Raw genomic sequence first — 27367 nt, 5'->3', positions numbered from 1 at the left:
AGGGAATGGAGGAGGTGCAGTGGAGGGCTGTCTGGATGACCGTGGGGAAGAAAAGAACATTGTATAAAATAGGTGGACATCTGGGATGCTTGGGAGTGGAATGTCTCCTCATCTGAGCAGATGCGATGGAGATGGAGGAATTGAGGAAACAGAATGAAGTTTTTCAGGATATGGGGTGGGAGGAGGTGTAGTCATGTATTTATGGGAGTCTGTGGTTTGTAGTAAATGTCAGTCAGTAAACTGTCACTGGAGATGGAAACACGGAGGTCAAGAAAGGAGAGGAAGATGTTCGAGATAGACCAAGTGAATTGAGGGCAGGATGGAAGTTGTTGGCGGAGTCGATGAACTGCTCCAACTCAGCCTGGGTGCAGGATGCAGCACCGATGTGGTCATCGATGTACTGGCGGAAGGTTTGGGGAACAGTACCTGTATGTACTGAAGACATGGCAACCCCCTGGATTTAGAAGAAATGGGAAGAGTTAAAGGAAAAACTCTATGCACGTTGTTCTGTGCGTGCTTGCACGTTTCTGGGAGGGGTTGGGGGGGGCGGTGTGGAGAGAGAGTGTGTATGTGTTTTTGGGTGTGAGCATGTGTGTTTGTATACATGTTTGTGTGTATTTCCCTGTGTGTGTGTTAATCTTATAAGACCTTTAAAGGTACAACTTCGGTTCTGGTCTCTTATGAGAAGCAGTTGGTTCAGTTATCACTTACTGCAGTAAAAGGCTTGGGCCCAAGCTTGATTGGGTGAAATTGGTCGAGAAAGATTCACTTAGATCGGCTCAACATTTTTTGATTGGAAAATGGCTGCCTAATGAAGTCCTAATTAAATACCCAGATGTCTTTCAGGAAGGTCTATGAACTATCAGAGGAACCAAGGCCACCTTGCATGTTGAGCAAGAAGCAATTCCACAATTCTACAATGCCCCCCCAGTGCCATTTAGCTTATGGGCAAAAGTAGAAGTAGAAATCAGAAGCTGGAAAGTGAAGGAATCATCAGTGTGCAGAATGGCAGCACCAGTCATACTGATTGGGAAGCTAAATAGATCGATTCGCCTTTGTGGGGATGTTAAACAAATGGTAAACTGCTTTCCGCAGCTGGATAAAAACCCACTCCTTCACTTATAAGATTTATACACAAAGCTGCCAGAGGGATTGTCCTTCACGAAGCTGGATAGGAGCCATGCATGCTTGCAGCTGCGGTTAGATGAGGATTCCCGGAGGTATGCTACAATTAATACACATAAGGGTTTGTGCCAAATCACGAGACTGCCATTTGGAATATCATCAGCCTGTGCAGTTTTTCAGCTGACAATGGAGAACATTTTACAAGGTCTACCCCAGATTGCCAATTATCTAGATGTGCTAATAACAGGGAAGACCAATAAGGAGCACTTATAGAATTTGGACATAATCACAGAGCCCTGGCTGACAGATAAGAACAGGAGTGTCAGACATCCTGTTCACTCTGAGGGAGGTGTATCAGTGTCAAGGTCTCCATGTGTAAATATAAGGTGGTTTAGTGATGGGATGCCGGCTTTTATGGAGTTATTTCAATTTACAATAGGCAGGTTATGAGATAGCAATGTACAGGGCTAGGAGAAGGTCAGTGGTTCCACCCTCCACTTTTGTAGATTAGACATATGTGCCTTGATAAAATCTCCCAAATACTTAGGAAATCCCAACTGCTTTTCTTACTGCAGAAAGCTACAGTACAGTGGGATTTCATTCAACTATGTTTTTTGCTATCACATGGAATGAATTGAATTGACTGATCACTGGTGTCTGTGATGCGGGGAACAGTGGTGGAGGCCAAAATGGATCATTCACTTGGCACTTATGGCTGAATATTGCTGTGAATGCTTCAACCTTATCTTTGGCACTGATATGTTGGTTCCTTCCATCATTGAGGATGGGAATATATGTAGAGCCTCCTCCAGTGAATTGTTTAATTGTCCACCACCAAAGACAACTGGATGTGACAAGATTGCAGAGCTTAGATCTGAAATGTTGGTTGTGGGAACACTTAACTCTTAACACTTGCTGCTTGGCACACAAGTTGTCCTATTTGATAGCTTCACTCGGTTGACACCTCATTTTTAAGTTAATTAGATTAGATTCCCTACAATGTGGAAGCAGGCCCTTCGACCCAACAAGTCCACACTGACCCTCCGAAGAGTAACCCACCCAGACCCATTTCCCTCTGACTAATGCACCTAACACTATGGACAATTTAGTATGACCACTTCACCTGACCTGCACATCTTTGGACTGTGGGAGGAAACTCCACACAGGCAGTCACCCGAGGCTGGAATCGAACCTGAGACCCTAATGCTGTGAGGCAGCAGTGCTAACCGCTGAGCCACCAAACTGCCCCAGTAGAGTTGTGGTTATTTGAACATGCTCAGCGATAGACAATGCTGATGTGGACTTGAACCACTGCATTTACTGACAATCAGCTGTTTTTTCACATGATAGTATTGTTGAAGCTTTTTAAAAACTCATCATTTAGCTGTAAGTGTGTGGTAATGATAATCAAATTTATTACTATTTCAGGTGAACCCTTTACATTTGCAATAATTTCCCCTGAATATGAGCACCAGTATCATTTACTATACTTTTCTTGCAAAAGAGGAATGTGGTCATATTTCTCGATAACCCACAAAACTGTCTATGTATCTACTTGATGTTAAAATATTTATTTCATTTCCTCTTTTTTTTCTTGAAACAACTATTTAATGATTAAGAATACTTAATGGGCACATGCACATGCAAGAGTTGCTGCTTTTCCCAGTATTACCTTGTCTTTCCCAAGTTGTGGTGCTGGAAAAGCACAGCAGGTCAGGCAGCATCCGAGGAGCAAGAAAATCAATGTTTCGGGCAGAAGCACTTTGTCAGGAATTCTTAATGAAAGATTTATGCCTGAAACATAATTCTCCTGCTCCTCAGAGAGAATGCGGGTAAGTGGAGTTGAAATGCCCATCAGCCATGATTGAATGGCGGAGTGGACTCGATGGGCCGAATGGCCTTACTTCCGCTCCTATGTCTTATGGATTGACCTCTATGATGGAAAAGTATCAATGTTTCATCAGGACATCCACACAGGCAGAGTGCAAAACTCTCCCAGGTTAGTTTAAGCACATTGCATTTTTTTCAATGGAATTCTTTTGTGGTCTTGTCTTGTAGCTCAGTTGTTCAAATGGCCATTTTCTATAGTTTGTGGTGTTGTCTGATGTCTTTCTACTACATGCACACAAATCTCTTGATATAGATAAAGGTATACCCTGCTATAGGTTCAGAATTTGTGAATGGCATCATGTGTGACAATTCATTATTATCTTGTATGTGGTCTGATGTGGTTGACCACACTACCATCCATGTCATTCAGCTGATGTGATAGTTGATTCCATTCTTACCTATCATCCTTATCCAACTCCAAAGATCTATCATTGTGGCCCCTCCCGTCAACATACTTCCCCTTGGTGACATTTGAAAACTCAGCAGTTTCCTTATGTATATTATACCATCAAGCTGTATCTCACCAGCACCTTTCTCTACAGTTTTCTGAAAGTCTGAGATGTCAGGCATTTGGAACTTTCTTTCAACTAAGTATTGGGAAAACTGAAGGGATGGTCTTTGGTCCCCACCACATATTCTAATCTGCAAGTTTTAGGTTTCATCTTGACAAGTTGTCTAAAAGTGATGAATAAGAACGCGTAAGTAATCTTACTTAAAAGTAACTCTTTACGTTTGTTAAAAAGCAAAACTTAATAAGCTAAATGGATTACTATGGTAGATGAGAGCGGTTTACAAATCCCAGAAAACAAATGCAACTATCTCGACAGTTGGAGGTGGCAGTGTCTTGTCTGCTTCTAGCAGTATTCTGTTTTGTCTCCTTATGCTGGCTGAGGTGTTAAGGACAGCTTAGTCTCCCTCTGAAATTGCATTGATATTTTTGAGGAGCTGTTGTTCAACCCATTTCAATTCATTCTAACCAATGAATATAAGACACTTGCCCTTTGTAGGTCAACAAGCTGACCTACAAATTTCTGGTGGGATTTGAACCCATGTCAGCACAGCATTAAACTGGCGTCTGGTTAACTATTCCAGTGACACTATCATTTCATCCAAAATGTGGGTTTGAAAAGTCAAAGATTCTCAAGAGTGAAAGAACAAGGATTTAGGGCACACGGATCTTTAAAAAAGGTGGGTTTGCATGTGGAAAACGTCATAAAAGGTTCATTGAAATGTTGGGGTTTTACTTTATTGCAATAAATATTGAAACAAAAAAAATCACGAATTTATGCAATATCCTAGTTCGGCTATAGTTCCAGTAAAATACAGATCCAGAGACTCAGCTGTAGAAAGAATAATGTAATCCCATCGATTTTCTTCAATGACCCAGCACATAAAATGATATCAACAATAAAGTCCCAGTTACAACCTCTTTAAACAAAAAGGACTCTTAAAGTAACTGGAATTGAAGTACCATGAATATTACTATTTCAAATTTGTGAAATGTTTTAATGTGCATCACGTCTCACAAAAAGAACTGACGAAAGAGCAAAACTATATATATCATATAGGCGACTTCATCGCAGCATTAAACATCAAAGTATCATTCTCCAGACAACAGTGCAACGATGAATATTTCGTTGAATTTGACGGAACAACGCTGATCAATATCGTCATACCGTTGCTGTTGGTAGAATTCATTCTAGAATCAATCGGCAATGCTGTTGCTTTGTGGATCTTTTGCTTTCGGTGGAAACCTTGGAAACTGAGTACGATCTATTTGTTTAATCTGACAATAGCAGATTTTCTCTTGATGTGTTGCCTACCATTTCGTTTGGCTTACTGTGTAAACAAAAAGGACTGGATCCTCGGAGATATCGTCTGTCGTGTGTTATTTATGGTGTCGTTGAATCGTGCAGGCAGTACTGCCTTTTTCACACTCGCGGCAATAGATCGTTATTTTAAAGTTGTCCAACTTCACCATAAATTTAATTCTGTGTCACAAAGATATGCTATAGTGGGCGTATCTTTTACATGGACTCTAATGCTATTAATGACCTCGTACCTTCTGTTTGAAAGGCACGTGTTTGAGCAGAAGAACCTTACATATTGTGAGAGCTTCCATTTATACGAGTCTTTTAATGTTGCTGCAACTTGGCATGATGTATTTTTTGTTGTTGAGTTTGTAACACCACTTTGTATTATTCTGTTCTGCACATTCTCGATCATTTCAAAACTTCAGCACAAACACAGTGAAACTAGAGAAAAATATAAAAAGGCTATACGTATTGTGAAAACTGTTGTATAATAGTATTCATACTGTTTCTTACCCAGTAACAGCGGCAGGCTAATTATACCCCCACCCTTCTCTCTGACCTATCACCTCCATCCCCACCCCCAAATTTATCTCTCCACCCTACAGGCATCCTGCCTCTATTCCTGATGAAGGACTTTTGCGTGAAACGTCGATTTTCCTGCTCCTGGGATGCTGCCTGACCTGCTGTGCTTTTCCAGCACCACTAATCTAGACTCTGGTTTCCAGCATCTGCAGTCCTTGTTTTTACCTAATTGTGCTGATAACACAAATCAAACAAGTTTGACGATATTGTGGCTTACAAGGCTGCTGTTGAGGGATTTTATATTACACTATGTCACTTATATTAACAGCATGCTTGATCCAATTGTCTACTACTTTTCAAGTTCAAAGTTTTAAAATGTTACTCGTCGAAGGATGAGTAAGATGGAAATGATTAAAAAGACTGGAAATACATCTTACACTTCTGAAACCAACAGCTAAAAGGTTTAGATAAGAAAAAAAATTAACAAAATGGGCCAAACAAGAGCTTCAAGTGATTTAGCATGTATAATCAATCTGAATTTAAGTAGGATAACATGGTTTTAAAAAAAACTTATGCAATGCAAAGACAACAAGCATTTCTCTCTTGCCAGGAAGGCTGCATGAACATCCGCACCCAGCCAAGAATGTAGAATCTGTGGAACATTGGACAGTGGAGCAGGAAATTGAAGCTGGAAAAACTATGTCAGATTGTAGGCTACAGTCTTAAATGTACACTTTACCTCTGCCCTGCAGACCCTTGTAGATTTGTGCCAGCTTTTTCTCTTGCCAGCATACTGTGCGAGCTTGTGGGACTTGCTACTGCCAGTCAAGAACCACATTATTTGAAAGTACAAATGTGTGAAATTTGAAATATTGCATGTTTCTGTAATATACCCTGAGTTGATAACATGTGCATTTTCATTTTCAACATAAAATCTTTAGAATTAAAAACTCCATTGATCATCAATTGAACAGCCAGAATAAGCTAATAAAATGTATTTTTTTCTTTAATCATTTAACATTGTACAGTTGCCATTGCAAATTGTTTCAAAATACAAATGATAACAGTAAAAGTACATTTTAACATTGTAACTTGTTTTGAGTGCATTAAATCTTTATTGTGAAACAAAGAAAAAGGAAGCTAGTTTACAATATTTTAATTTTTTTCTATTATTTTTCTATTTCACTGGTCTTAAAATGTTTCAGAAAGATAAACGGTTTGAGTGCTGGATAATCATGATCTGGATAACCTGCAGAGACAAGTGAAACATTTCTGGAGTTATTTTCCATGTACTTTTCAAAGTTTGCACATGGCTGACCAACTATAATGTCAAATAGATACACTGCAGATCGGGAGCAATTTCAGTTGACAGAGTTTGCATGCACAAATGATTTACGGAAAGTTGGTAGCTGTGCAGTTATGCAGCACTAAAACAAGTTAGATAAACAGTAATTGGGTTGATGGAACACAAGTGCATTAACTCCTCAAGATGCCAATTTTGGAAAGAGGTTTATGTGCTACACGTGTCAGATGTCATCAGGTACATTATCCAGGTGGTAATTCTGCATACACCTCCAGAGGATGTATGTAGCCTATGTGATTATAGGCAGGACTCATCAACACTAACTTTGCCTCAGGAGAACTTGGTCACTAGAAAATAATCGGATAACAAATAGAAACAGGAACCTTGTTGATTTTCCCTTCCCTTGGTTGGAAATGAAGAACATTATCTATACTGGCACCTAGCTCGGAGCATTAAACTTAGTACAGACGGATCAATTTCAGACTCAGTGGAAATCCAGTCCATGCCGGTTGGAGGGCTACGACATTTACCTTTCACAACCTTTATGTTTTTTCCCAGAAGTGAAACTATTTAGAAGAAAGCTAACATATATATATTTAATATTGGAACATACGCAAGGATGATTAAATAATAAATGGCAGAATGCTGATATAACTTTCCATAAAGATATCTTTCCATAGGAAGACAAAAAATATTCTTATTATGGTAGCATGTTGACTAGTCGTTCTACTTCTATTCCTGAAGAAATTCCTGGAGGAAGTAAAAGAATAAAAGTCAAATTTATGTAACAGATTTAGATTTTAAAACAAAAATTAACCGAAGGTAGGTACTTTCAAGAAATTTTCTGATCAACTAACAGCATGGTCAGTTGTGTAAAACTGAAATTGGCGGAAAAAATCTGGCAGTTTTGGATCCAGTGAACTTAGTTTCAGAAACCTGTTTCCCAAACAAAACCTATCTCCAGCTTTAACTGAAATCACAAGGTTGGTTGGGTAGGAGGATGGAAACCAAGAAGGAAAATTGAAGCTTGAAATCAGATAATAAGTTCAAGAGGCACACTATTGACCAACTTCAAAACTTTTACTGCTGTTGGACAGATTTCCTGAGGGCTGGATCACCCATCAGCTTTCTCAAGGTAAGGACTGCATGGATGCAGGAGGTAAACTATCCTCACACTTACTATTACATCCAGGTTGATTAACAGCTTCTGTGATTTGACAGTCCACACCATGGAGGGATTTCTAAAGATGGGTTGCCCAGCTTTCTAATCAGTCTGTTAGTTACAGGTCACAGCAGCAGAAAGACTGCTCTTACCATCAATTTAGTTATGGAGAGCATCACAGCCGAATCTGAACATATCCTCCTCCTTTGTATGTACGTAAAGCTGAATGCACACTTGCCACACTTGCATTGTTCTTGGGGTAGGAATCCTGGATAAATTTTATCTTTTTCAAAGCATTTTAAACATTGAGGTGAACTATTCCCCTCAGCTTGTCAGCCAGGGATCAGCTAAGTTAGTTCAGATCAGAGCAAAGCCAACGTGTCCAGTGAAACTCAACCATTACATTGTGCTTTGAACAATAGGCAAGGTGTCTCATCACATTTCCTATATCAAGATATAAAACCCTCAAAAATTGGAGGTGTAGTGGACAGCAAAGAAGTCAACGGGATTTGATCAGATGGGACAATGAACTGAGGAGTGGCAGATGGAATTTAATTTCGATAAATGTGAGGTGCTGCATTTTAGAAAGGCAATCCAGGGCAGGATCTATACCCTTAATGGTAAGGTCCAGGGGAGTGTTGCTGAACAAAGAGACCTTGCGAGTGCAGGTTCATAGTTCCTTGGAACTGGGGACGGAGATAGATAGTTTGGTGTGCTTTCCTTCATTGGTCAGAGCATAGGAGTTGGGAGGTCATTTTGCAGCTGTACAGGACATTGGTTGGGCTACTTTTGGAATATTGTGTGCAGTTCTGGTCTCCTTCCTATTGGAAGAATGTTTTGAAACTTGAAAGGGTTCAGAAAAGATTTACAAGATGTTGCCAGGGTTGGAGGATTTGTGCTACAGGGAGAGGCTCAATAGGCTGGGGCTGTTTTCCCTGGAGCGTCAGAGACTGAGTGGTGGCCTTATAGAGGTTTATAAAATTATGAGGGGCATGGACAGGGTAAATAGACATGGTATTTTCCCTGGGCTGGGGGAGTCCAGAACTAGAGGACATAGGTTTAGGGTGAGGGGGGAAAAACTTAAACGGGAGCTAAGTGGTAACTTTTTCACGCAGAGGGTGGTGCGTGTATGGAAGCGGTAGAGGCAGGTACAATACACATTTAAAAAACATATGGATGGGTATATGAATAAGAAGGCTTTAGAGGGATATAGGCCAAGTGCTGGCACACTGGACTAGAATAGTTCAGGATATCTGGTCGGCATGGATAAGTTTGAACATAGAGATGTACAGCACAGAAAGAGATCCTATGATTCTAAGAAGTGACTCAGCACAGGCCCCTACAAACACCGGTCTCCAATTGCTAATTGGAAGTGTACAGTTGCTGAGGACAAGTGACCACCATCCCTCCGAATCAACACCAACATTTAATCTTTGTTATAAATTAGTGCCTGAACTCCATGTGATGCTTCATAAAAACAAATGAGACTGAGAACTTCATAAATTTGCAAAAAAAGAGACAAAACTGTGTCTCTTGACTCTGGAATACCTAATTTCACAATGTCTTTTATTAAAAAAAATTCTAATACAGATAGTATTTCTACAAGGATACCCTCAATATCTTTGATTCTTTGATTTAACTGAATCTATTTTACGTCAGTGTTGTACAACCTAAGAGTGATTATTCTGCAAGAAGTTCATTTTGCAATCTTTGTGAGAAAAATATTGTCAAAATCGACTTGTTCTAAAATATGTTTTACCTTTATAATTTCAGCTGGAGAAAGGTTTGGTTTGATGTGTCTTCCTTCATACCTTAGATATTCAGTTACCACAGAGATAGTATCATCTAGGCTGCAAAAGTAAACCTGAATTACTTGCAAGTCGAGATATTAATGAAGAAAAATCAACACTTGTAAATCTAATTAGAAAGACACACCCTTTCATGTATCCATTCTGATTATTCAGAAGGCGAAATTGCATTATTGTGTCTTTTATTCAAATATTCTATTTTTTGTTTACCATTGTAGCACTGAGAAAACTTATTGCAGCATCAAAGCTGGCTCAACCTCAAACAGATTTAGGAAAAGAAAGGCAAGAATAAGTTCATCTAGTTTCACGTACCATTGCCCCTATGCACTTTATTGTGCACTCTAAAGCAGAGGGACATGTTTCAATGCTTGCCTAGTCAGGATATCCCAACCCATTAGGTTGTCAGTGCATTCAACAATAGAGAAAATTTACTTTGTAATCATTGATCTACATCATGAAACAAGTAAGTGGCAAATCTCAGGAAAGTGGAAAGTTCCTCCCAAGACGTAAAACACCCATCAAACAAACCCTTGAAGGCTACTAAGAGACTTAGTTATTTCAGCTGAAGGTCAAAAATAAAGTACAGCTAAAATTACTCTACTTGGTTCAATTCAATATTAAACCCAATGTGTGTTGGTTATATCATAGCTATCATTTTATTTGGTGCAGGCAAGAATTAATATGGTCATCACTGGTTGTCCATCAATTTGAGGACATCCACTTAGGGTGATGAGTTTAGAATAGAATAGAATCCCTACAGTGTGGAAACAGGTTGTTTTTGGCCCAACAAGTCCACACCGAACCTCTGCACAGTATCCCACCGGACCCATTCCCCAACCCGATTACTCTACAGTTCCCCTAACTAATGCACCTAACCTGCATATCCCTGAACACTATGGACAATTTAGCATGAGCAGTTCACCCTAACTACACACCTCTGGACTGTGGGAAGAAACTGGAGCACCCGGAGGAAACCCACCAGGCGTGGAGAATATGCAAACTCCACGCAGACAGTCACCCGGGCTTAATCGAACCCAGGCCCTGGCGCTGTGAAGCAGCAGTGCTAACCATTGAGCCACCGTGCTGCTGTGGGTTTTCATGTGACTGAACGGCCAATTCTTAACCTGAAGAGCTTTGGCAAGACCACCTCTTGAGGTACTGGGGTCCAGAGTTCAGGATTTGTACTTCTTGATCTTTTCTGACATTGTTGTGTCTCATCTTTGAGGCATTTGGACTCAAGAGCATGATGCATTTTGATGGACAAGTTGTTGACATTTTGAATGCTTGTTAGTAAGCTCCTCACAGACAGTAATGTCAATGTCAGTATCAATGCACTTCAGGGTGAGTATTAGAGTACTTAGAGTCACAGAGTTGTACAGCATGGAAACAGACCCTTCGGTCCAACCCGTCCATGCCGATCAGATATCTCAATCCAATATAGTCCCACCTGCCGGCACCCAGCCCATATCCCTCCAAATCCTTCCTATTCATATACCCATCCAAATGCCTCTTAAATGTTGCAATTATACCAGCCTCCACCACTTCCTCTGGCAGCTCGTTCCATACCCATACTACCCTCTGTGTGAAAAAGTTGCCCCTTAGATCTCTTTTATATCTTTCCCCTCTCACCCTAAACCTATGCCCTCTAGTTCTGGACTCCCCGACCCCAGGGAAAAGATTTTGTCTATTTATCCTATCCATGCCCCTCATAATTTTGCAAACCTCTATAAGGTCACCCCTCAGCCTCCGACACTCCAGGGAAAACAGCCCAGCCTGTTCAGCCTCTCCCTAGAGCTCAAATCCTCCAACCCTGGCAACATCCTTGTAAATCTTTTCTGAACCCTTTCAAGTTTCACAATATCTTTTCGATAGGAAAGAGACCAGAATTACACGGAATATTCCAACAGTGGCCTAACTGTGTGACATTTTGCTTGTCCTCCTCTAAAATGCAGGCCATTTGATAGCTGAGAGAACAGGACTTGGCACAGCAGATGCTCTTCAGATGGACGCATTGTCTAGTCTATCACATAAAACGAAAATAGTGAGGATGGTGGAAATGCAAAATAAAAAGAGGAAGTGCTAGAGAAACCCAGCAGGTTCAAAGAACAGTCACGCAGGACTCAAAACATTAATTCTGTTTCTCTCTCCACAGACATTCCCAGACTTGCTAAGCTTCTCCAACACCTGGCTTTTATTCCAATCTTTCAGAGTTTGTTTTGAAGGAGTTTTGTCTGAATGTCTTGCTTATTCAAATGACTTCTCACTGAATCTGGAGAATGTAGTGCAGACATTTTTGGTGGAATTTCTTTAGCATTCTTATGTGTCACTGGTACACCATCCAGGATTGTGGTGACAATATACACCAAAACTTTTATTGACTTGCAGATGTCTTCAACACCAACTTAAACACTCCAAAATTGCAACCTAAACAGCAGAACTGGAGCAAGATTTATCTGGTATTTTTTCCCATAGTCTTAAATCAGATGATTAATGCAGATACGTTCAAACACAGACAATGCCTTGTGATTCCTTTAGCCTTAGCCCAGAGTATTTCTGTTACTGTGGTTAATCTATCATCTTTTGGACCCTGAAAATACCAAAAACGTCCAGCTGTTAAAAAAGCCCAACTCTAACATAATTGTTTCCATAACAAAGGAGATAATTAGACCGTGGTAGACATTGCTTAACGAATCTGAATACAAAACACATTTTAGCAAGGCTTAATTTTGGAAAACAGTAAAACAGAATAAAATTACACAAATACCAAGTTCTCTAGTGTGTATGACAACCACTGGAGGATGTTCATATTCAGAGCTCATGTTTCTCTTTTAGTTTACAGTAACAATACTGTTGAGTCTTCTGTGCTTTCAGAAAGTTTAAATCATGTCCAAGTACATTAAACAGTTTAATTTCATGAAACTGTTCCCTAATGCTTTGCTCCTTTCTGCTGAGTTCCCCCAAATATCACCTTAATCCATGTTTCTTTACATTGTAAGTCCCTCCTCTTCATACATGTTTAAACTTATTTTTGAATATTGGACAATACAGGAACAACTATCACTACCAATCCAAAAAAGCCAGAGACTTTTGAATTCAAGTATTCACATAAATCCAGATGTTTCTGTACAGATCCAAGGCTGTAATTATGCACATGAAGAGTGCTGCAGCTTAAGAGTGAAAACTATGCACTTCATCACAAGAGAGGTTTTCCAATGCTTGCCTCATTAGGACTTTCCCACCCACACATTTAAATGAGATTTCAACTCTTTAGGTTGTCAGTGCACTCAATAATGATGATCTACTTTATAGTCATTGCTCTACATCATGAAATATTGAACTGAAGCACTGTGTAGACATCGGCACAGATCTGTATATCAGTTTGCTATAGCGCTGATAATTCGGAATATCCTTCACTTGCAAGGCCTCCCAGGAGAGGCTATTTACATTGAGTAGTTGTATCTTGTAAGAATTCAGAGGTTTTGAGTAACAAGGAAATATTAGAGAAGCTGAAACACTCCATTACAACAATGAAAGTCAAAAAATCCAATCAAAATACACAAAATTACTTTTTAAACATTCTGCTAAGGTAAGTGGGAACATTTGCTATTACTGGTCAATGCGATGGAAACTCACAGATGTAAAGATAAAAATCATTGTCAAAGAACAAAGAAAGACATTAACACAATTCTGATCATTTCAGCAAAAGGATTATTATTATTAGAATAAAGAATGCCCCACCATCAATGTTAGCAAAGGCATAATCTATAACAGCTTTCAAAAATGAAAAAGAAAGAATTTCTGTTTTCAAGTCCGGAGAAAGCAGGGAGATTGGCACTGTGAATAGTTCTTTCAGAGAACTTAATACAAGTACAACAGACCAAATAATTATGGTCAGCTCTGAAGTTCTACAATTCTGCATTGTAGAATTGGAGTGATTGACTCTAAATCGACTGACTCTGAACTTCGCCAAAAATGAAAGTAATTTCTAGAACACAAGTCACATTTAGATTAAAAAACACTCTGCAAGACAGGCACAATAAAATACCAAATAAGTATTTGCAACATTGCTGATGTGTCAGATAAAATAAACAAATTTCAAATGTTTTGAAAATGTATTTATAAATGCTGCTTCTTTTCAGATAAAACTTACCAGCTCCTATCTATAAGGTAATGTGCTAATTCTTCCACTTGTTTGTTGTCAATCATGTGTTGCTTCAGTAAAGGAAACAGCTTTGTCCCAATAAGCTTCTCATACTGTTTTTTGTCTGCAATTCTTTCCAATGCCAAGTCTTTAATCTTCAGAGATTAAAATAAAATTTTATGGAATATTAACACATGAACACTTTTTAAAAATGGTTTGACTGGCATATTCTTAAAGCAAACTAATAAACATGTTACTTTTGCCCCACAAGTATGAAATGCAATTCTTCAGCATAGCCAAATACTTAAGCCAATTAACATCTCAGTTCTAGTGAATAGTCTTATTTTAAAATGTTTAGTTTAAAACCAAATATAGAGCCAGCTATACACTATATTTGTAGGATTGAGCAAAAATCCCCTTCGTCTAAAATACTGGACCAAAACCCTGGATTTTTCAAAACCTTTAAAAGAGGGACAGCTAAGCTGAGCTCTGGGTAAAATACACAAACACAGATTTCTGTCTGGGACCATTGTTGTCTGAAATTCTAATTTACAAATCCAACCTAACAGAACAATCAACCAAAGCTAACATTCTAAACCAAAACTAACTTTCACAGGCTAACTGGTACAGGCAGTATGAAGTCTACACAGGTACTAAACATTCAACTTCAATCAAAATACTGTCACACATCCTCTTAACCATCAGGAAGCCAATTGGTCAAAAGGGAACACCACAAGCACAATGGACAACTTGATTTGAAGGGAGATAATGGGACTCTTAGTCAGAAAACTGCCAGCCCAATCTAACCTGGGAGAGAGCCATTTTTTTCCACAAGCTACTCCACAGGCTTCCACCCCCAACAAGTAGCTTCAGAACCAAGACAACAGAAGCTGAACAGAGGAGCATCATTGGAACAAAAGACATCTGAGAGGTGGGAAACCAACCAAGCACTATCCGAACAAGCGTTTCCAGACATGGGACTGTTCCAAGCCAAAATAAAACTGACGGCAAGAACCTCAGCAACCAGACGCACTTTAAAACTGCATTTTCCTCAGTGGTGAGCTGAAACTCCCAAGACCCCAAAGTTTTCAACCTAGCAGGGAGGAGAAGGCAGTTGGTGACAGTGCATTGGGACCCCAAGGGTAGGAAGCCCGATTACATATTTTGTAATTAAGACTTGTTTTTAGGTCCGAATAGCGTTCAATCGAGCTAACATTTATTTCATAGTATTGCTGCTCTCTGTATAGTTGATTGTGTCAATTTCACTGTTGATTGCATTTACCTGTATTTCTTATATTATATTTACCTTTTGTATTGTAAATAAATGCAGGGATTTTTTTGCCCCAAAACATCTGTCTATGCTTTCTTCATTTCAAATTACCTAAATAAGTCCAGTGTCAACAACCAGGGATCCGGGGGATGATTCAAACCACTTAAAAATCAGGAGATAACAGATTGCAAACCAGAACCCTACATACTTGGTACTCCATCTTCCACTAATACTATTACAAAAATATGTTTGACATATCAATAAAGAAATGGTAATAATGGCCCATCATATTATCTTTCAGGGGGTAGAGTGAAAAGCACCTTGGTGAATTAGTAAGATGCTCAAGAATACAGTCAATTAGGCATAGACTCCTTATGTTCTTGCAAAGTTTAATTAAAAATTTTTTCTAGTGTTTCACTAATGTGTAACTATGATTTTTAACCTTAGCTTCAGCATTGTACGGATTTGGTCACACCAGAGTTACACTTACTAGTGCTATTCAAGTTTGTATGGCCGTTTGCAACTACTGTCTTGGACTAAAGTTTTAGCTTTTACCTCCATTATCAGCCCAGCATCAAGTGATTTTAACATTTTTCAAAGCTCATAATGGACAATAAACTACCTAAATAACATTAGGTTAGACTACAGTGTGGAAACAGGCCCTTTAGCCCACCAAGTCCACAGTGACCCTCTGAAGAGTAACCCACCATGTCCCTCTGACTAATGCACCTTACTCTATGGGCAATTTAGCATGGCCAATTCACCTGGTGGGAGCAAACCTACACAGACGCAAGGAGAATGTGCACAGACAGTCACCAAGGCTGGAATCGAACCTGGGTCCCTGGCGCCGTGAGGCAGCGTGCTGCTACTAACATTGTTAGTAGCCAAAAAATAATACTTGTATTCTGACTATATGTCCAGCAAGCTAAATATTTTTAAGTGTTCTTATTTTTCAGGTCTAAAGGATAGTCCTTAAAATATTAACTAATTTTTTTTCTCTTCACAGATACAGTATTTCAGTGTTTTAGCAATTTGTTTTTGTTTGTGTAATAGGGGCCATTTTACCTTGGATGCATACCCTGCCACCTCTCCTGTTGTCATGTGATCGATAACTTGCTGCAAGAGGGTAACAGGATCAGCTGACAAAAGGAATCCCTGCAACAAAAAAAAAATCAATATTAAACATTTACTTCTTATTTAAAAGTTGTTCATGGGAGCATCGCAGCCAAGGCCAACATTCATTGTACATTCCTACTGACTTTCAGAAGGTGGTGGTTAGCCATCTTTTAAAATAGCAATTCATGTGGTATACAGATACACGTACTGTACTCTTAGAAGAATGTTAAATACTACACTTAATTTAATAGAAACAAATTGTTTGTTACTTAAGAATTATAATCTAAGTTTATACATTGCCATACAGATATGCCCTGTAGTTTAATATACTGGAAAACAAATGCACTGCAAGGTGCTCATGCTCATTGCATCAAAAACCACCTACCTGTATTTGCTGTTGCCTTTTCTCAGAATAAGGGATAAGCAGCAGACAACCCAGAGCAAAGGGCAACAACTCCAGCTGTACATATTGCTTTGCAATGCCAATAAGGTCAAGGTCAAGTAAAATAGGACACCTTTAGGATCAGAAAATGAAATGGTATGAGGAACATTTTAAACACTATACAAAGCAAGTGTTAATATTTTTCTGCTAAGGTTTTCATTGCACTGAAAAATTAAAGTTAGATGACAAAGTCAAAATAAGCACATTCCTCCATGCACTTAATCATTTGCTGTTTGTATATTAGAACAGACTTTCTGTAGACACACATCTCTATGTATATATTTATGCGATTTTAAAAATGTTTCATCTATAAAGGTCATCATGTCAACAGAAAGCTGTTAACAGAGGAGTTAAGTGTAGATGGATGGGAAAATTACTTCAACTAAACATATTTAACAATTGACTACGTCTTGGAAAGCATTGACACATAAAACCAGAAAATTAATGGTATGAGCAGTGTTTAAAAAATAACAAACATAATTAAACAAAATAATAAATACATTAGTGTGCTTTTAATGGTCAAATATATTCACCTTTCACAACTTTTGGTTTTATAGTAAATAATACTATGACATTATTACTATCAAGGCAAACATAGCAACCAACTTACAAACAGCAAAGGTCCTATAAACAACAAATTAGATACTTGTCTAGGTAATCTGTTGATATCTTTAATTTAGCAATAAATGACAGCTAATCAGAGCTTTTTGCTCTTCGAATCAAAATATCAATTATAATTTTTACTAACTGTATGGTTCAGTCATACAATGACACCTCTGATAAAGCCGCACTTTCAGAAATGTACTGAATTGCCAATCTAAGTTATGTGCTCAAATTGTGCAGGAGGATTTCAATCCATGGAGAAAACATTTCCCAAAATTTGGCAAAATGTCAATATCACGGAGTTTCACAGAAGGTTTCTCTTTGTGAACTTTAGCAAGTTTTCTCGTGCACTTTTATGGTGCTCATCTTAAGTTTGCACCACTCATCCACGGTGCCACTCCCATGTGCTCAGCAATGACAAAGTGCTCACCAGTGTTCAGGATCTTCTGGCATTCACACGCCAGTGTCATATTTAAAGCCCAGCTGCAAACCAGTTCAAAAACTGCAAGTGGCGAATTGACCTTCACAGTTCCAGCATGCAAGAATTAACAAAGCAAATGGATGATAGAGGCAAATTGACACTCCACTTCGCAGACAGGGACCTGTGGACAGGATGGTGTAGAGTGCTGTCCTCTTTTCCTGGGACCACCAGAGGAAATCACACCACCAGACACTGCCAGCCTGGTCTGAAGTTGCCAACTGGGCCAGTGTCTTGTCCACAATCTGGAGGAATGCAGAGTAATGAAGGAATCAGACTAATGACCTTCTGCACTCCATCAGCATAAGTGCCAACTACAATCTGCTACCTCTCACCAATCTCCCATAAAGATTCATGATCCACTTGTCTCACTATTACATATAGCATATTCTTCCATTGAAACTCACCCACCTCTCCTCCAAATCTACTAACCCCTAGTGCCCTCTATTCATTCTACTCATTCAGGGCATCTCACCATCTTTTCTGCCAGCCATTTTCATCTCATTAAATCCACTCTCTGTCTTATTATAGGAGAAAAGGATCTGTGATAAAGCAGAGATCCAAAATGGGTGCTGTGGCGGCCAACATTTATCTGGATACCCAGACAAGGAGAGAATCCAGAGTGCTCATGTGGTGATGCTGTGACCTCCGTGTCCTTAAGCCAAAAGATTCATCATCAGTGAAGGTAGGTTTGCAGTAGACAGTAGTATAGAAACCTCTGGCCAATTTCTTTCAGGAAAGTAAGCTCATTTGACTGTGCTGTGTCACCATGCAAACTTGATTTTGAAAGAGGGCATCAAGTCCATCGTGCACTATAATGGCTACCCTGATAAGATCAATTTCTTAGTCCTGGTGGACAACTCCAGCCTACAATGTTCCAACAACTATATGGACATTGGAATATGTGGGCCATTATATTTATTTGGTGATGTAATCTGTAGTTTAAATGCTTAAATTTTTTTCAGACAGATCTAATTGAAAAGAGAAACCAACCTCAGTGACCAAAACATCTGGTTGGAATGATTAAACAGAGACAGCCATAAAGCTCATCGGTAATCAGTCCAGAATTGAAATACAGATAGGCTGAAGATATCAGAGGTAGGATCCAGAAATTGAGAAATTTGAGAAGCAAAGATATTATAGCTGCAGTTGTTTGTGTTACTTCAAGATATCATTGGTGGATCAACGACATTCAGACCATCATAAGAAGAGTTTAGGAAGCTCTGAAAACATATGACATTTTTAGTAAAACCTGTGCTGGTGATACTCTGGTTGGTTGAGTACTGCTGCCAGCAGAGGATAGATTTACAGGGGTAGGAGTGGCCAAAGATAAAAAGATTTGAGCATTTTTTTTCTGACAAGGAACTAGTTACACATTATAGCGCAGAATTGAAAAGACATTTCTGAGGCAGGGAGAGAGAGAGAAAGAGAGAGAGAGATCTTAAACGTTATAGTATTTTAAAGATCTATAACACCATGCAGACGTTTCTAGATCAATCCAAATGAATAGACTTGCTAACATACTGTCAGATGAATGCAGATTAGCTCCTTTTTATCTCTGCATCAATCACACAAATGACTTAGAATCATAGAACCCCTACAGTGTGGAAGCATGCCAATCAGCCCATCGAGTCCATACTGACACTCCAAACAGCAAGCAACCCAGACTCATGCCTTCCCCAATCCCTCTAAACCTGCATTTTCTTTGCCTAATTCACCTAGCCTGCACATCCCCAAGTACTGTGGGAAATTTAGCATGGCCATTCCACCTAACCTGCACCATCTCTGGCCTGTGCAGACACTGGGAGAATGGCAAACTCCACCCAGACAGTAACTCAAGGGTAGAATCAAACCCGGGTCCCTGGCCCTGTGAGGCAGCAGTGATAACCACTGGATTACTAGTCGCCCTAAGGCCAGAATACTGTTTTTTGAGGTATCTTATTTTTGAACAACAGAATATAAATCCAATCCAAGCATACAAGAAAGGATTAAGGGTGAAAGAAGAGAGGTTGTGGTGGGAGAGAGATAGGAATATAGAGCAGAGGTCAAGGAGCAGAAAGGGAAAAGTGGTTGAAGGCAGGGGGAAAGAGTGACAGGTGGAGATGGAATGGAGTGGGGAGAGGAGGAGGGACAGATGGATGGACTGATAGAGTGGTAGAGAGAGATAGGGAAGAGAAATAGAGGAAAGGGTCAGGGAGAGAAAGAGTGAGGGAGCCTGAGCGAGGCAGGGGAAGAGAAAAAGTGAGTGTGAGAGCACTCACAAGCTAGGGAAGAGAAACCACGTGGCTATGGCAGAGAAGGGGGAAGAAGAAAGTGGAAAGAGGAGGGGGAGGAAACAAGAAGGGGAAGAAGGGTAGAAAGGGTGGAGAAGAGAGTGGGCTAGATTTGTGTTATCAAGTTGACTCTGGAACTACTTTAAAAATACTGGCCAGAATTGTTTGAAAAGGATTTATTCATAAAAAAATCTCCATACACTACAGCCCAATAAAAAATTAAATCATCCAGAGCCTTTAAAGTCTCAATATCTGAAAATGCAAGGCTATGGAACTAATTAAGCCGGTATAAACAGACATAGTGAAATTAATAAAGATCATATACCAGAATTTTCAATCTAATTGGTGGAAAGTTGGAGCAGTCAGCAACGAAATGGCACTCAGAAGATTCACAAGAAATAATCTCCAAAGCAAATCAACTCAGGCAGATTAAGAATCCTGAGGGGAGAATGGGCTGTGCACTTTCTAATGTCCTGTTTCAGCAGCCCTGTGTTAAAAATATTTATAGAGTAGTTGCTGAATCTTAAATCATAAGATATATGGCAAATGTAGGCTATTTAGCTCATTGAATCTACTCCACCATTCAGAGAGATTATGGCTGATTTGATAATCCTCAACTCCACTTTCTGGCCTTTTCCCTCTAACATTTACTGATTAAAAATCTATCTATCTTATCTATCTAAACTATCTCAGTCTCAAATATCCAAACCACCCAGCCTCAACAGCCCTCTCAGTAAAAGAATTATACAGAGTTGCTACCCTCAGAGCATAAAATCCACCTCATCGCGATCTTAAATATGTGTCTGTGTTTATTCTGAGATTAAGCCCTCTGGTCGTAGGATCTTCCACAAGAGGATAACAACTTTTTTGCAGCTATCCAGTCAAGTTGCCTGAGAATCTTGTATATTTCTGGAAACGCTCTTGTATACACAGAAACTTGTTCATTCTCCCATTACCTGCTATACCCTCAACGCTAGACTGCAGCTTTTCAATATATTTCCAACAGGCTTCCCCTCTACAAAAGAGTGTGTGTGTTTCTTAACTACCAAACAAATCCTTAATGAGCTGTAATCCAAATCCTTAGAATTGATTTTCTGCAATTTCCCGAGATTAAACATTGGGGGAGGATAAAACATTAATTCAGTAGCATAAGATTTTACTTGGCAGCACTTACTTGATCAAGAGCACAAATGACTCATAACAAGTCTCCAATTGCTTTGGACTCAGAGGACATGAAGCTGGATAAAAGAAATACAAAAGAGGAATTAATTTTTAATGGAGTGCACATCTTCAGCTAGGTTGTCACTTGACTTTTTAAAAAGAAATTCAAGGCTTATTTACAAATTCTTTCCATACCTGAAAGAAACGGTGCAAGAATCACACTACGCCACGCTCTGGTAAAATTCGGAATCTGTTTAAAATAAATTTAGTGATTCTTGAACATTAACCAGAACATTCAAGAAGCAGAACTAATGTTTTATTACGAAATGGCACCTTTTTTTTTATACTTTGAAGAAATGAAAACTACTTATCACAGCAAATAAACAAAATCAATCATTTGAAAATGCTTCCCAATATTGACAAACGTGCTCTGTAAAGGCAATATCAAAAAGCCACGCATTAATAGGTATCTAAAACCCTGGTCACCTGGAAAGACTGACACTTGGTCAATTGTATTTCCAGCTTCAAGTACCGTTCTATGTTAAGTCATTGCTATTCTCTTCCGCTTCTAACTCAAGAGGAAACCTCAAGGGGATACAGATGGTGTAGCAAGAAAGGAAACACATGAGCATGTGAGGGCAAGGGTGAGCACAAGGATAAAGGAAATAAGTGGAGAAAAAAAAAAAAGAGAGAGTGTAGGTGTTTTGAGAAGATTTGTAGCTCAGGTTCAGGTTCTGGATGTAACTTTGCTCACTGAGCTGGAAGGTTCATTTTCAGACGTTTCGTCACCATACTAGGTAACATCATTGGTGAGCCTCCGGTGAAGCACTGGTGTTAGTGATCAGTTTTCTATTTTTGTGTTTAGGTTTCCTTGGGTTGGTGATGTTATTTCCTGTTCTTTTTCTCAGGGGGTGGTAAATAGGGTCCAAGTCAATGTGTTTGTTGATAAGAGTTCCGGTTGGAATACCATGCTTGTAGGAATTCTTGTGCATGTCTCTGTTTGGCTTGTCCTAGAATGGATATGTTGTCCAGTCGAAGTGGTGTCCTTCCTCATCTGTATGTAAAGGTATTAATGAGAGTGGGTCATGTCTTTTTGTGGCTAGTTGATGTTCATGTATCCTGGTGGCTAGTTTTCTGCCTGTTTATCCAATGTAGTATTTCTTACAGTTCTTGCAAGGTATTTTGTAAATGATATTAATTTTGCTTGTTGGCTGTATGTGGTCTTTGAAGTTCATGCACTGCTGTTTTAGTGTTGGTGGGTTTGTGGGCTACCATGATGCCAAGAGGTCCGAGTAGTCTAGCAGTTATTTCAGAGATGTCTTGGGTTGCCAGACTGCTCAGACCTCTTGGCATCATTGTAGCCCACAAACCCATCAACACACTAAAACAACAGCCTAATGAACTGCTGTCTCCAACATCCATACACATGACTTTAATTTGTGGTGTGGAAATCCTGTGAATAATAGCTTTTTGAAAAATAATCCTACCTAAAATAATAACACTGAGCTCAAATGTAAACACCTTATCAAGAAAAGAGATTTTTAAAAACATTCACTCATGGGACATGGATGCCACTGGCTTGCCAGTATTCACTGCCATCCGTAATTGCTCTTGAGAAGGTGGTGGTAAGCTGCCTTCTAGAACTGCAGCAGCCCACATGCTGTAGGGAGACTCACCATGCCCTCAGGAGGATATTCTGGCTTTTGACACAGTTACATTGAAGGAACAGCAAAACATTTCCAAGTCAGGATGATGAGTGGCTTGGAACGAATTTGCAAGTGGTAGCGTTCTCATGTATCTGCTGCCCTGTCCTTCCAGATGGAAATCGTTGTGTGTTTTGAAGGTGTAGTTTAAGAATCTTTGGTGAATTCCTGTAGTGCATCTTGTAAATAGTACACAGCTGCTACTGACCAGTGGTAGAGGGAGTGGATGCTTGCGAATGTGGTGCCAATTAAGTGGGGTGCTTTGTCCTAGACGGTGTCTAGCTTCGTTGGTAGAGCTGCGCTTATCCAGCCAAGTAGGGAATATAGCATCTCATACCTGATTTGTGCCTTGTAAATGATGAAAAAGCTTTCAGGAGTCAGGAGGTGAGTTATGCAGTATTCCTCACCTCTGACCTGTTCTTGTCACCACTATTTATATGGAGAGTCCAGTTGAGTTTCTGGTCAATGGTAACCCGGAGGATATTGATAGTGAGGGATTTAGTGACGTAAACACCATTGAATGTCAAAGGGTGGTATTTAAATAATCTCTGATCAGACATGATCATTGCACACAAATGCCAGGCAAATATTACTTGCCACTTGTCAGCCCAAGCATTGTGCAATCATCAGCGAACATCCCCACTTCTGACCTTATGATGGGCGGAAGATCATTGATGAAGCAGCTGAAGACTATAGAGTTTAGAACACGACTGTGAGGAACTCCTGCAGAGATGCCCTGGAACTGAGGTGACTGAACACCAAGAACCACAATCCAGAGGCTCACTGAAGATGTTACCTAGTATGGTGACGAAACGTCTGAAAATGAACCTTCCAGATTAGCGAGCAAACCTACATCCAGAATCACAATCATCTTCTTATGTGCCAGGCATGACTCCAACCAGCAGAGAGTTTACCCCCTGCTACCCATTGATTCCAGTTTGTTAAGGCTCCTTGATGCCACACTCAGTTGAATATAGCCATGATGTTGAGAGGTATCACTCTCACCTCTCCGCTGAAATTCAGGTCTTGAACCAGGGCAGTAAATGAGGTCAGGAAAGGAGTGAGCCTATTGGAACCCAAACTGAGCATCAGTGAGCAGACTATGCTGAGCAGTTGCTTCTTGATGACACTATCACTTTTTTTATGATTGACAGTCAATTGATGTGGCAAATAATTGGTCGGGTTGGATTTGTCCTGCTTTCTTTTGTACAGGACATACAATATTCAAAAAGTGTGGCGCTAGAAAAGCCCAGGAGGTCAGGCAGCATACAAGGAGCAGGAGAGTTGACGTCTCAGGGTGGAACGTGTTGGTGAAGTTGATGAACTGTTCAACCTCCTCAGAGGAGCACCACGTGGTGCTGATACAATCATCAATAAGTCGTGGAACGGTTCAGGGAACATCTCTGGGATACGGGCACCAAACAGCCCCACTGTCCTGACCACTTTACTCCCCCTCTCACTCTCCCAAGGACCTGAAAGTCCTGGGTCTCTTCACTGCCAAATAAAAGCCACCTTCCAGCTGGAGGAAGAACGCCTCATCTTCTGCCTTGGGACCCTACAACCATACAGCATCAACATCAATTTCAGCAGTTTCCAAATCTCCCCTCCCCACAATTTCATTGCAGATCCAACCCTCCAACTCGGCACCACCCTCTTGACCGGTCCTATCTGATCAACCATCTTCCCTCCTATCTGTCCACCCTCCCCCATTGATGTATCACAATTACTTCCCACCTGCATCTACCTATTGCCTTCCCAGTTACCTTCCACCCCCACTTGCCTATTTATTTCTCATTCCCCTTCTCGCTCCACATTCTGAAGGGCTTATGCCAGAAATGTCAATTCTCCTGCTCCTCAGATGCTGCCTGACCTGCTGTGCTTTTCCAGTGCGACACTTTTCAAATCTGACTCTCCAGCATCTGCAGCCCTGACTTTCTCCCAATTGTCAATAATGTCTGGTAGATGTCAGTGTTATAACCGTACTGGAAGAACTTGGCTCCAGGATCAAACTATAGACCAAACCTGGTATATTCCTAGTTTGTCAGGAATGGTTATTCACCAGATGAACCTTAAGAAGCTGCAGGCACACTTCTCTGATACAAGTAAAATGAAAATTTTAGTACTCGTTCAGAAAGTTGACAATTATGAAGTCTAAGCTTTTCTACAGTAGTTGTGAATATTATTAAGAGTTTAAAACTTTGGCAAGAGTTAGAGACCACATTGAACAGAGAAATCGGGACAGAAATGCTATACTTATTAGCTCCTAATAGCTCCAAAGGGATACCTTTATTATAAACATGTAATGTTAATCCTATAATGCAACTTATCAAATGTCCTACAGAAGAATACAATGTCTACTGCGGAAACCCAAATTAACAGGTTAATTAATGTTAAAGTTTTCCCACTTCTGTCAGGAAACATGAGGAAATTGAATTAAGTTCTAAAAATGTTCCCAAGAAAAATTAAGTAAGCTGCAGAGCTTATGAATTGCGCCTGGCTTGTTCAATAGACAGAGCAAATAATCTTCATGCAACACATGTTTACAAGCTCCACCTTGCTTTCCCTTTCTCTCCATGATAAGTAACAAGATAACAGCTGCAGCAGCTTCATGGCATGTAGATTAAAAGAATTATTATTTAATTGAACAAACCTGAAACATAACACAAGATGATTTAAGAAACACAGGATGATTTAAGGAAAGAATCAATGATTAGTTAATGTTATAACTTATTGTTTTACAGTTGCAGCACCAATGCCATATTTATCCCTATAATGTTAGGAAAGGAACAATGGAAATACATTCTCACATACCTGCCACAAAGGGAGTATCGCGGTGATTGCTACTAGAACCTTCCTCAAGTAGTTGACCTGTAATATACAAAAATGTTCAGTTTTGTTACAAAGCTTTGTATTTCATTTTCACAGAAGTGCATGTTTAGTGGTGCAAAACTCAGAACTCGAAGTCAAACTACTTCAGTTCCAAAGATTTTGAATTGTAAAATATAATGAACGATATTGGTTATAACTAAAATTTACAAATACTCTTTTATATCCTCAAGTTAGAAGAAATGCATTTGATTCCTCTTTCACACCTCACAAAATATTTCTTAATATAACATTAATATGTTGTTTGACAAAATAGTCTGACACAAATCACCAAATGGAAGTTCCCAACCTCAGACGACCTGCAAAAAGAGGCTGGAAAAGAAGGTGGTTATAGAGTAGTCGCCTGGCAGAAGACATTCTGTTGATCATACGTTAACATAAGGGGGGCAGGGGAAGAGAAAGAAGAAACAGAAAAACATAAGAATTCAAAATAATGAAAAGAAAATTGATGCATTTGAAAAAGTATGACTCACAAATGCCATTATACAGTCGCGAGATATTGTTTGGTTCTCCAAGAATACTTAAAACTATAATACAACTTTGACTTCACAACAATTTAGTAATTACAACATACTTGATGAAATAGAATCAGCTTGGAGAAGTCCAACCTAACATCAATACATCTCTATCACTATACAGAGAAAAATGAAACAAGTTACATATATTATTCTCTGGATTCTAACCATAATCTCCCTGCAATCTTCCCCACAACAATGTGAAATTAGGTTGTTTCATTACAGTAAAGCACATCTAGGCATGTCATAGGAGTGGTATCAAACAAAATTTGACCGTCAACTACATTCACTTCTTCTCACACTCCTCTCTTGTCCAGCTCCATGAAGCTGGCTTTGTTTTACTGCACTTTTTGTCAGTCTTAACTTTTTTGAACCAACAAGATATGGGTTGGTTGCTCTCCACAATCTTGAGCACATAATCTATTTGAAGATAGGCAGGGGCACTATCTCAGTATTCTAGCCAAAATATATCCCAGATAAAACAACATAATCTGAAACTTTATCCCACTCGTGTTTATGGGACCTGGCTTTTAACAAACTGACTGTTAAGTTTTCCTGCATCACAACAGTAACAATAAAAAAGTACCTAATTGCTCATGAAGCATTTTGAAAAAGTCAGAGCTTGTGAAAGATGCAATATAAATTCCCTTATCTATATGACTACATTCAAAGCAGTTGTTTATGATCTCCCTTTCCAAACTTGCAGCAACATTACTGAAGTTACCTAAAGATCGACCTTTCATTTCCCTCCTCTTTAAGTATATCTATTTGCTGTCTCTTGATGATATCATGTACAGATTTGCAGTCAACTTCCAAATGTACAGTTTTGACACTTGTCTCTATCACTTAACCATTGCTCTCAGTCCCCATTACCTTCACTGTGAAACTGTTTGTCTACATTCAACAATAGATGAGTACTGACTTTCACCAGCAAAACACTGAGAAGAATTAAGCCATTTTTTCCACTGCAAGCTTTTCCCTATCTACGATCTCAGGTTGAACCATGCTAGTTGTAGCTCTAATGACTTGTTCACTTCGGATTACTATCCCTATATCTTTTTCACCTCAGTGGTGATCCACTTCCATCTTCATTTGCTTTAACTTTTCAAGCACTGAAACAGTCACAATATGTCTTCACAAAAATCTCCATCTGTT

At 39.5% G+C, this 27367-nt stretch overlaps 2 protein-coding genes across 3 annotated transcripts in view; one reads left to right on the top strand and one right to left on the bottom strand.

Annotated features, from left to right (window-relative positions):
- LOC122562412 (hydroxycarboxylic acid receptor 1-like) overlaps positions 1-5420 on the top strand; it is a 57836-nt gene extending 52416 nt beyond the window's left edge. Inside the window, exon 2 of the mRNA XM_043715269.1 lies at positions 4484-5420. Coding sequence (XP_043571204.1) covers positions 4484-5320 — 837 coding nt within the window. The 3' untranslated portion in view covers positions 5321-5420. The remainder of the gene's footprint in view (positions 1-4483) is intronic.
- A 944-nt stretch (positions 5421-6364) lies between these two features.
- The window catches only part of kntc1 (kinetochore associated 1), a 148561-nt gene continuing 127558 nt past the window's right edge, over positions 6365-27367 (bottom strand). Inside the window, exons 57-65 of one of the 2 annotated variants that reach the window (XM_043715769.1) lie at positions 25623-25679; positions 21304-21358; positions 21122-21185; positions 16537-16666; positions 16101-16190; positions 13775-13920; positions 9576-9666; positions 7969-8084; positions 6365-6600 (exon numbers count right to left, since the gene is read on the bottom strand). In XM_043715769.1, coding sequence (XP_043571704.1) covers positions 7992-8084; positions 9576-9666; positions 13775-13920; positions 16101-16190; positions 16537-16666; positions 21122-21185; positions 21304-21358; positions 25623-25679 — 726 coding nt within the window. In that variant the 3' untranslated portion in view covers positions 6365-6600; positions 7969-7991. Of the gene's footprint in view, positions 7405-7968; positions 8085-9575; positions 9667-13774; positions 13921-16100; positions 16191-16536; positions 16667-21121; positions 21186-21303; positions 21359-25622; positions 25680-27367 lie in introns of both variants that reach the window. The other variant, XM_043715770.1, reaches the window with a different exon arrangement.

This window comes from Chiloscyllium plagiosum, chromosome 25 (assembly GCF_004010195.1).
Source record: "Chiloscyllium plagiosum isolate BGI_BamShark_2017 chromosome 25, ASM401019v2, whole genome shotgun sequence".
Taxonomy (NCBI): Eukaryota; Metazoa; Chordata; class Chondrichthyes; order Orectolobiformes; family Hemiscylliidae; genus Chiloscyllium; species Chiloscyllium plagiosum.
This window is presented reverse-complemented; position numbering and strand designations above follow the sequence as displayed.